This window comes from Littorina saxatilis, linkage group LG13 (assembly GCF_037325665.1).
Source record: "Littorina saxatilis isolate snail1 linkage group LG13, US_GU_Lsax_2.0, whole genome shotgun sequence".
Taxonomy (NCBI): Eukaryota; Metazoa; Mollusca; class Gastropoda; order Littorinimorpha; family Littorinidae; genus Littorina; species Littorina saxatilis.
Window position 1 is genome coordinate 37,738,570 of NC_090257.1, and position 12,043 is coordinate 37,750,612.

At 42.3% G+C, this 12,043-nt stretch overlaps 1 protein-coding gene across 1 annotated transcript; it reads right to left on the reverse strand.

The window, feature by feature from the left end:
* Window positions 1–6,549: 6,549 nt before the first annotated feature.
* Window positions 6,550–11,447, reverse strand: LOC138945656 (uncharacterized; the record flags this gene model as incomplete). Its single annotated transcript, XM_070317138.1, is given in 3 exon segments — window positions 6,550–9,358; window positions 10,245–10,452; window positions 11,353–11,447. Coding segments are annotated over 3 exon segments (1,265 nt in total), but the record flags the coding sequence as incomplete, so codon positions are not given.
* Between the last annotated feature and the right edge of the window lie 596 nt (window positions 11,448–12,043).

Genomic DNA, 12,043 nt, shown 5'->3' on the forward strand with positions numbered 1-12,043 from the left:
TACATATGCATGGTGATCTGTAAACATTTTGCGTCACTGTGCACAATGCATTGTAAACATTTTGTTGTTCGCAGAACCAACTTCACATTTTTAAGTTCTACTTTTTATTCACATGTTTGCCAAAGTGTAAACATTTTGTTCCATTTAACGCTGGTTGTTTTTTTCCTGTCTCAAGACAGCTCAAGACATGTATGGTGATGTGTAAAAATATTGTTTTAAGATAAATCTATGGGCACATTTTTTTGTGTGTGCACATTTATGTACTTCACTTATGTCAATGTAGCCGCTAATTTAAGTGCAGTCGATTGTACAAACATTTCATTGTGGGTGACTCGAGCTGTCGGCGAACTGCGACAAGATTTCTTTCCCAATTATATAATTGGTGTTACAAATTGTTTTTATACATTTTAACTAGCATGAATCTTAATTGAATTGTACTGGAAACTTGCATTCTCCCAGTAAGGTCATATATTGTACTACGTTGCAAGCCCCTGGAGCAATGTTTTGATTAGTGCTTTTGTGAACAAGAAACAATTAACAAGTGGCTCTATCCCATCTCCCCCCCCCCCCCCTTCCCCTATTCCATCTCCCCCCTTTCCCCTATCCCATCTCCCCCCTTTCCCCGTTGCGATATAACCTTGAATGGTTGATAACGATGTTAAACACCAAATAAAGTAAAGAATCTTAATTGAAGCGTGACAAAATCATTTTGTCACATTGACTGAAATCTCATAAAAGGGCACACATTAACGCTGTTTTATCATTTCCCAATTATATGAAAATTTGATAGGCGTTTTATTGTTCACAGTACCAACTGTTACTTTTTCCTATTTGCTGATGTGTAAAACTGTTATTGTACGGTGCACACTATTTTCTCCCAATAAATTTATGGCATTTTGTTTTGTATGATGCCATCAAACATTTAACACGTTTTTGTTGCCTATTCACAATTAATTCTGTAATTTATAAAGAAGAAAATCCCGTGCGTAGCACGGGTATCACTAGTTCAATTATAATGTACTTCTGGCAGTATACATTTTCATCCATTCATAGCAAACTAACCCTAATATTCATTTTTGTCACTACCTTTTTTCTTAACCCAAACTAAACTTTGTATTTCCCGCAAAGTCAGATAGGTCGAAGAGACGATAAATACAACTCACCTTTGTACAAGAAGTTCTATTGGCGTGGATTGTGTCCTTCTCCACGATAAAATCAGTTCAAACTGTTTTACAAGAGATTCACAAGCGTTCTGGTCGTTCAAACGATTGTGCTTTGTGAATGGAAGGGTGAGAGTGTATATCACACGATAGTCACGTTTAGGTTTCAGCGGTCCGCACTGAGAAGCTTATTCGCACATTGATATTAGACCCTCTTTTTACATTTAGTCAAGTTATGACTAAATGTTTTAACATCGAGGGGGGAATCGAGACGAGGGTCGTGGTGTATGTGCGTGTGTGTCTGTCTGTGTGTGTGTGTGTAGAGCGATTCAGACTAAACTACTAGACCGATCTTTATGAAATTTGACACGAGAGTTCCTGGGTATGAAATCCCCGAACGTTTTTTTTCATTTTTTTAAAAAAATGTCTTTGATGACGTCATATCCGGCTTTTCGTGAAAGTTGAGGCGGCACTGTCACGCCCTCATTTTTCAACCAAATTGGTTGAAATTTTGGTCAAGTAATCTTCGACGAAGCTCGGATTTCGGTATTGCATTTCAGCTTGGTGGCTTGAAAATTAATTAATGACTTTGGTTGTTAAAAATCTGAAAATTGTAAAAAAAAATAAAAATTTATAAAACGATCCAAATTTACGTTTATCTTATTCTCCATCATTTGCTGATTCCAAAAACATATAAATATGTTATATTTGGATTAAAAACAAGCTCTGAAAATTAAATATATAAAAATTATCAAATTTGTTTTTTCGAAATCAATTTAAAATTACTTTCATCTTATTCCTTGTCGGTTCCTGATTCCAAAAACATATAGATATGATATGTTTGGATTAAAAACACGCTCAGAAAGTTAAAACGAAGAGAGGTACAGAAAAGCGTGCTATCCTTCTCAGCGCAACGAATACCCCGCTCTTCTTGTCAATTCCACGGGCACTGCCTTTGCCACGGGCGGTGGAGTGACGATGCTACGAGTATACGGTCTTGCTGCGTTGCGTTGCGTTCAGTTTCATTCTGTGAGTTCGACAGCTACTTGACTAAATGTTGTATTTTCGCCTTACGCGACTTGTTACATTTAGTCAAGTTTTGACTAAAATGTTTTAACGTAGAGGAGGGAATCGAGACGAGGGTCGTGGTGTATGTGTGTGTGTCTTTGTGTGTGTGTAGAGCGATTCAGAGAAAACTACTGGACTAATCTTCATGAAACTTGACATGAGAGATCCTGAGTATGGTACCTTCAGAACTGTTTTTCATTTTTTTGGATAAATGTCTTTGATGACGTCATATCCGGCTTTTCGTGAAAGTTGAGGCGGCACTGTCACGCTCTCATTTTTCAACCAAATTGGTTGAAATTTTGGTCAAGTAATCTTCGACAAAGCCCGGACTTTGGTATCGCATTTCAGCTTGGAGGCTTAAAATTTAATTAATGAGTTTGCTCATTAAAGTTGTCATTAAAATCGATTTTTCGCAAACAGATTTAAAATTGATTGCATCGTATTCTTCATCACATTCTGAATCTAAAAATATATACATAAATTATGTCATGTTTACTCTTAAAATGTGATCATGATTAACGAAAATAGATTAGTTCGACGTTAAACACCAAATAAAGAAAAAAAGAAATGATTAATTAGTCTTACGATTAAAATTTAAGAAATCGATCCAAAAATGATTTCATCTTATTCTTTATCATTTCCTGATTCCAAAAACATATAGATATGATAGGTTTTATTCAACACAAGCTCAGAAAAATAACAAGAATATAGAAAAGCGCGCTTTCCTGCTTAGCACAATACGCTACCGCGCTAATCTGGCGTGTCAATATCACTACGTTTTGCACGTGGAAGGTGAGCGATTTCCTTCACGCGGGGATTGACGAAACGGCTGTACTGTCTTGGTGAAAAAATACAGTGCGTTCAGTTTCATTCCGTGAGTTCGACTACTTGATGTAGTAATTTCGCCTTACGCGACTTGTTTTCCTTTTTTTCCTCCATATCATTTGCTTGATATTCATGTTCACGAAGTAAAAGCGGTGTGTGTGTGTGTGTGTGTGTGTGTGTGTGTGTGTGTGTGTGTGTGTGTACTTGTGTGTCAATGTGTGGGTGTGTGTGCGTGTGTGTGTGTATATGTGTGTGTGTGTGTGTGTGTGTGTGTGCTTATATGTCAATGTGTGGGTGCGTGATGCGTGCGTGTGTATGTGTGTGTGTGGTGCGTGTGTGTGTATGTGTGTGTGAGAGTGTACTAGTGTGTGTGTGCGTTTGTGGCGATGGGTTGGTGTGTGTCATCGCATAAGCTCGAAGAGATTTGCATTTCCACCGCGCACAAGCTCGAAAAGAACACCACAGCCAACCCTTTGTATATAAGCTTTGACTGACTTCAGTTTCGAACAGGTTACAATGAACATTGGGCTGACAATAAAAGTCGGCTTGATAATGCAGGGCTACGTTTCTGCTGGGCGCTTGTTCCCTCCTGCCTACTTTAATAGGATAATTTGTTGTATTGTCACAGATGTGTATAAGAGAGACCTAGACTCCCTCTAGTTTTTTGTATTCTCGTAAAATTCAGCAATGTAAACAGTAGGCTACATGTTCTACACTAGATCACTTATGGTAGAATAAAATATAATGCAAAATGATCGAAGTTGTTTACGTGCATAAGTGGTGACAAGTGGAATAGGGATACATTAAGTCGACCCACGCACACACAAACACAAACTGTGACACACACACACACACACACAAACGCGCGCGCGCACGCACACACACACACACACACTCACTCACCTACACACACACTCACCTACACACACACACTCACCTACACACACACACACACTCACCTACACACACACACACACTCACCTACACACACACTCAACTACACACACACACACACACACACTCACCTACACACACACTGACACACACACACCTACACACACACTCGCCAACACACACACATTCACACACACACACACATTCACCTACACACACACTCACCTGCACACACACACACACACTACACACACCTACACACACATACACACACACACACCTACACACACACGCACACACACACCTACACACATACTCACATACACACACACACACACACACCTACACACACACTCACCTACACACATACTCACCCACACACACACACACACACACTTACCTACACACATACTCACCTATACACACACACACATACACTCACCTACACACATACTCACCTACACACACACACATTCACCTACACACACTCACCTGCACACACACACACACACACACACACACACACACCTATAAACCTGGTGCGAATGGTTACATGATCGGTGTATTTCATCCTTTACCAAAGGGAAATGATCACTGGCCGACTGGGTGCTGTTCTCGAAGTGTACAACTAGTTGTCTCCCTTAGTGTTCACTGCGACCTGAATTGTGTAAGCGCGCACATAATTATGTGTATGTCAGCAGGGGCGGATTAGGGAGGGGGGGGGGGGGGGTCACAGAGGTTCCGAACCCCCCCCCCCCCCCCCCGGCTGTCAGAAAAGAACTGAAAAAAAGAATGTTTTTTCCGTCTTTCTATTAATATGATGTCGGGAGCAGAGATATCAGTGAAGATAGATTGCCATTATTTAATACTAACTTTAAAAGAAATAATGAGTGGCTGCTGACACCAGTTGATCATGTTTAAAATCAAGAATAAGCCACAAATTGTTCATAAAATAGCTAAAATGCTTAAGCTTCAGCTTCAGCTTAATTAAACAAGCTCAGAACATTTAACTGAACAATAGATAAAAGCACGCTTTTCTGTGAAACGCTATACGCTACTGCGCTGTACTATATATCACGCGATCAGCGAGCAGGCTTCGGGTAATTGACAAAGCTATTGTCGTTTAATGCCGCTGTGCGTTCAGTTTCATTCTGTGAGTTCGACAGATTGACAAAATGTATTAATTTCGCTTCACGCGACTTTTTTCTTATCAATTGATTATTTCATCTTATTCATTGTATCTTTTCTGATCGACTTATTTGAGCAAAACAGACAGTGTTGTGCATGGATATTGTAAAACACGGACACACACAGAGACACACACTGTGACAAACGGATTTGCACATAATTTTATATTGGAGTTATGTGACGCAGGTGTACACAATTTCATGGGCCACAAACTTTGAGTAGGCACCGCACGGTGAAATATTGTCCGTGCAGTGCAGTGCTGTCACGTGTGAGATGTGACCAATCAGAGAAGAGTATTAACTGAGGTCGCGTTTTATAGACTGTAGGACAGGCAGAGTTTTACAGACCACTGAAGGGAGAAGAAGGGTCTCCTGTTGGGTAAAGTTTCTCACCGGGCGCTAGAGGTCGTTGGACTCGTGCCGCGGTATTGAATCGGTGGATTCAACTGCTGTGTTTACAGCATCCCGGGCCGAGTGGGTCGCGGAAGTGGGGAGACGAGACGGGAGGTTCCGCCCATTACGTCCCGAGCCGTGAGTTGCGGGAGCGCAGGAGGGAGTCAGCGTGAAGCGCTGTAGAACGGGGACCCCGTCCCATTCCACCACGCGAAGATAGTTTGCGTGGGTGGGATGGATCAGTACGTGCCACTGAATGTGTGAGTACGACTGGGAAAAGTAACCAGCGAGATAGCTGTGCGGAGATACGTTCCCCAAGTAAACAAACACGAGACGTAGAGCGTTCGTGGTTTATTTATCTGTGTGTAACAGAAATGACAATTGACAGAAGTATTGCCTGAGACAATGACTTCGTGTGTAGTGAGACAGACAGGCTCTCACGGAACAAAGCTTGAAGTGTTCTACGTGTGTGCACGTGAATTATAGACTGCATGAGAAAGTAACATGTGTGTATTTCTTTGCAGCTAGATTTCTGTATATTGACAGAAATAGAACTTTCATATTGAGTGAGAGTGATTTGTAGAATGAATGGGAAATAATATGTTTATGTTGTGTTGATTATTTCAATAGAGGTACATGGGCAAAGGGCTGTAACCGTGTTCTTGTCTTTGTGCCTGGTTGGAGTGTTGTGTGTGTGTGTGAAGGCTAGATAATAAACAGAGAGAAGCACGCACAATTTCTGATAGGAGTAAATATACATACATACAGACATACACACGTAAATTCCAGCCGTAACACACACACACCCTCCCTCATACGCACGCACGCACACAATCACACACACACTTACAAGCACGCACGCACGCACGCACGCACACACACACACACACACTCACGTGACAAGCACGCACGCACGCACACACACAATCACACATATACACACACACACACAAGCACGCACACGCGCACACACACACACACACCACACACACACACATACACACACACACACACGTAAACGATTTAAAACACATTATGCGATTTATTCTTATCAGCACCTTTGGGACTTATGCTTATGAGCACTTTTCATACATACATTATTTCGAATAGCATATAACACACACGCACACGCACACTGAACAGGTTATCATTTCATTTAGTTTTCTTTGATTCAGCTTTTAGTAAAACAAATAAAACATCAAAATCATTGTTAAAACATTGTTAAAGTGTCGTTTAAAGAGCGTCAAAGTACAAAATATAAGTATCAAAAATCATTAAAAATAAATAATGATTTTGATTGCTTTGGTTTGGTATGTGTGTTTTGATCTTTCTATTTGTGACAGGCACAAACCAAAACTAGGATCATGATATTCTTGATTGTCTCTTGAAAAGCAATCTTGGCTTTGTTTTTATTCCTTTCGTTTGGGTTTCATCGGTTCTAGCGTACTGTAAGGAAAGAAAACATTGCGCCAAAAGGAAGAGTCTAAGCCTACATACACCCAGTATATGAGATTTCTTTATGCAATTGAAACAAACACTGAATTTCATCCCCACCCAGGTGTACAATTACAATCATTTTGCTATTGAACATACTAGTCTCGTGAAGCATAATGCGTCTTTTCTTGCAGAGTCTTCAGGCACTGACACCGACGCTAAATTAGGCCAAAAAAAAAAAAGGTCTGTTTACGGTAACCCGACCGACCCTAGTTTTTTCGCGCGACCCTAGATTTCTTTTTTGGCATTTGGAAAAAAAAAAAAAAAAAAAAAAAAATCTTGTTTTTTTTGGCAAAATAACGTAAAAATATGGTTTTTTGGAAAAAAAAAAAAAAAAAAAAAAAAAAAAAAATCCCGACCTACCGACCCTATTTTTTTGGCCTATGTTACCGTAAACAGACCTGTTTTTTTTGTTTTTGCCTAATGCGTCTTTTCTTGCAGAGACTTCAGGCACTGACACCGACGCTAAATGCCAATCCCACTCAGTTGTCAAGTTTTGAGTTTACGATTTTACACGGTATTTTCGTCATTCTTAATGTGTGTGTGTTTTTCTCTCTCTTATTGCAGTTATACTCTCCGAATTGGTGAAAATCGAGATTTTTGCTTCGTCTCATAAGTATTCTCAAAAAGAAAAAGGGTACTTCAATCAGTAAAATTGTCTTTGAACATTTAAATATCAAATCGTTATTTAAAATACAAGGCGCTCGTTTGACACCCTTTCTATGAAAAAAAACCCACCTCACACACACACAAACAACCTCAAACTACAGTGCCAACGTCTTGGCATGTCAATGACATCGTAATTTTACGCACACTGTTATACATTCCTTGCACATCTCACACATTCATTCAAACAGGTCAAAAGACATCACAGACATGTTCATCAAGTGATTGCCATTATTGTCAGTCAGCATAATTATTTCATTTTATGGAATGAAAGTAAAACATCCATGCTACATGGTTGAATTAAAATCAAAGTGGCTTAAAAAGATGTTCTTTTGATTTGGAACATGGTGATTATTTCACAGATCTGCAGTTAAGTCAAAACATTCTGTGTATGAACATACATCTCACAAAAACGTTCCCCTCCACTATCGCGCTTTGGTATTTTCAAATCTGTTGAGAACAAAGATTGACACAAGCACTTTCATGTCCGCCTCATTTTTAAAACCGTACGATCTCTCCCATTCTCTCCATGGAAAACAATAAAACCACAAGTTCATCCTCAAATATACACACACACACACACACACACACACACACACACACACACACACACACACACACACACACACACACACACACACGCACACCATGCCTCAGACGTTTCCTCAACGATAAGACTGACACACTCTCAGATCTGTGTTCACTCGACTCATACAGCCACCTTCGTCTCCTCCTTATCGTCATCCTGATGGTCCGAGTCAGGAGTTTCTTTCTTGAGAATCTCGAGGGCTTCTTCGTAATCGGGAGGTTCCGTGAACGAAGTGAACGAAGTGAACGAGGTCACTGAATTCATCCTGGAGAAACTGAACGCAGGCTTATGCATCCCAGGGTACACCACGGGCGTGGGACTGTTCACCTGATCGTTAGACTCCCAATGGAAAGCTAGATTCATGTGACCCGACTGCTTCCCATGACAGGCGCATGCGCACGACGCGCCGGGGGGTGCGCGCGCAGGGATGCTTGACGCTGGAAGTCCAACCGCTCCCAAGACAGAACTGACGGAAGAGATCGACATTCTGGTGTTGACGATATTAGCTGCCTGTTGCTGTGACGTCACGGCGTTTGCTGACGTCGTCGTGGCTGCGGTGACGTGGCTGTCAGAGTTCTCGAAGACCTCGTCTTCGTTTACAGCAGCGTGGACCGTAGAAGACGCCCCCACTCTACCGCCTTCCACAATAACCACAGAAGGCACGGACACAGAGTTGAGCCTGCCGTTCAACTCAGAAGGTCCAGACACAGATCCCAGCCTCCCTGGGTAGCTGGCATCGCCGTGGTGCATACACTTCCCGCAAGCCACGCAGTTCCCGTCGGAGATGACAAAGACCCCACCTGACCTCACGCTTCCGAAGAGGTCAGTATAGGCCGGAGGAGGGTTGGCGAGGGCGGAATCGAAAGACGCCTGGCTGGAGTTGGTGCTGAGCGTTCTGCTGCTGACAATGCTCATACGCTGGTCGCGTCGTTGACGGTTGCGCTTGAGACGTTCCTTGCAGCAGCACGACCAGATGATCCGGAGGGAGACGATGACGAGGGGGACGAGGGCGAGAATGATGTAAATCTTGAAGTCGAAGTTAGGGAAGAGGGAGTCGTTGCTGCTGCTGTCTGCGTTTGGGTCTGTTTTTTGAAGAGATAAAAAAAAAGGAGTTAAAATGGTGCGGTTTTTAATTCTTTTTATAACAACTATGGCTATTTGACGTTTTATCTGTTTCAGTCGACTTAGCTCGCGTTCTCTCTCTCTTTCTCTCTCTCTCTCTCTCTCTCTCTCTCTCTCTCTCTCTCTCTCTCTCGCTCTCACTCTCTCTCTCTCTCTCCCTCTCTCTCTCTGTCTCTCTTTCTCTCTCTGTCTCTGTCTCTGTCTCTCTCTCTCTCTCTCTCTCTCTCTCTCTCTCTCTCTCTCTCTCTCTCTCTCCTTTTTTATGATGCATTTCCGTCATCTCATTTTGTGTGTGCTATAAAAATTAGTTATGCGTGTGTGTGTGTTTGAAGGGGGGGGGGAATGTATATGTGTATGTACACACGAACCCACCACCCCATCCAACATCCCCCACACACACAAACCCCCACCCACCCAAAACCAAACCTACCCAATATCCAAATCCAAAACCAAAGAGACTGCCAATTCAGAATAAAAAGACAAGAAAGGTAAGCTGTTGGAACCGTTTGTTGAAATATCTGTGACTGTATCGTATTGTTTCGTCAATAACAAAGGTTCCAACAACTTACCTTTCTTGGATTTTTTTATAGCGAGATCTAGATGTGACACTTTTCAGCACGTGTACGGGAACGTGTACGGGTAACGCCATCAAATCCAACTTGTACGTCAGGCGTTTGCCAAGATCTGCAGTCTTGGTGGGAGCAAAACAACGTATGATTTGGAACATTGGAGAAAACAAAGTGAGTCACGGGTGACGCAATATCTACACGTACACGTACTGGTCTTTGCTACACGTTCGACCATCTAGAACACTGTAATACCCAATATCCAACAACTCGGACTCACTTTTACACAGAAATCGTACTTCGTAGTCCTCGCACAGCCCAGACGCCTGCTGCGTGTTGAGGCAGATGAGGCCGTAACTGCTGCACGCCTGCAAGAGACGGTCGTTGACGAAGGCCGTGGTGGTGAAGTCGAAGCTGTCGTTGGTGCCAGCCAGCCGGCACTGGGACTGAACCACGGCCTGTCCGTAGCGGCATATTTTGTCTGTCTTCTGGAGGGAGAAAGGATGAAGATGGATTATTCATTACAAGTGACTGCATGAGAAAGCTACGAAGAAAGTCAGGAAACCAAAAGAGAAAAACTATTTCTTTCTGGTTGTCGTCTGGTGGGAGTTGAGAAAACAAAGTAACCAAAACAGAAGAAAAGAGCATTTGTCTGTCGTCTGGTGGGAGTTGAGAAAACAAAGTAACCAAAAAAGAAGAACAGAGCATTTGTCTGTCGTCTGGTGGGAGAAGTAATGAAGATAGAAAAGTGATTAAAAGTGTCTGTTGAGAAAACTACAAACAAGGCCAAGAACCCCAAAAATAACCCCCTTTTTCTGTTTCTGTGTGTGTTCAGAAAACAACTAACAAAGCCACACACACACACAAAAGGAAGAAAAAAGAAAGAAAAAGAAGAAGAAGAAACAAAACAGAAAGAAACAAATAAACAAAGAAGTGAAAATCCAAAAGCACCACCCCCACCACCACCACCACCACCACCACCACGGCTGATCTACTTCTGCTATTACCACTTCTACCGCTACAACATTACTACTATATGGTGCTACCAGTATAATTACTATTACCACTGTTACTACCACCAGTACCACCACTTCTACATGGTGCCCCCACCCCCCCAAAAAAACCAATGCCACCCTCTAAAATGCTAATAACTCACACATGTAATCAGCAAATTACTTAATATTAGGTGTACATTAGCTGGAGATGTCGGATGATATCTTCACACAGTTTCACATATGTAAGTCAAGTGTTACGCTTTTAATTTTGTATTTCATTTTTTGGGAGATTGGCTCAACAGTGAGAGGTTTGACACTGAGCAGTGTAGCCACACTCATCCAACTTGACCCGTGAAATAAATAGTATAATTAAACTACATTGACTGTTCTCACCTTTATAGAATCGGTGGTTTCAAAGTCTCCCTCTCCGTCCCGGGGACTGTCAGAATTGAACCACTGTGTCCACTGAGCCCCATCCGTCTCTGACCCTGTGCAAACAAAGCAAACAAAGAACTCAGTATTGTGTAAACCAGTGATTCCATTCTCCAGACATTTTCGGTATTTTGGAACGTTTGCGAGGCCCCTCCGACGAGAAGACACCTCCATTGTCTGTCTGTCTGTCTGTCTGTCGGTCTGTCGGTCGCTCCAGCGGTCTGTCAGTCTGTCTGTCTGTCTGTCAGCCTGTCTGTAAGTAGCACATGCGTCTCTGTGTTCGAATTTATGTTGGAGATGAAAGGGCTGTTGTGGCAAGTTATCACGAATTAACACAATTCTAAGACTCCTCAGTTCATTAACTGGTGGTTAGCGGGTGCATGTTCTCTCTCCCCCTCTCTCTTTCCCTCCCTCTCCCCTCTATTTACCCTCTCTCTCTCTCTCATCCCTCTTTAATCCGGAAGCTACCTTCCCACACCACTCCCCCTGCGTTCGTCAGTGCAGCATGCACAAGACCGAGCCTATCTTGATAAGTCTGCCCCAGATTAGATTAGCAGTGTTTGTTCTCGTTCTTCGTCATCTGTTTGACAGATACATAACACAATGTACAACACCCACTCTAATCGTACTTTCCCTTGTACGTTTGTTGGAC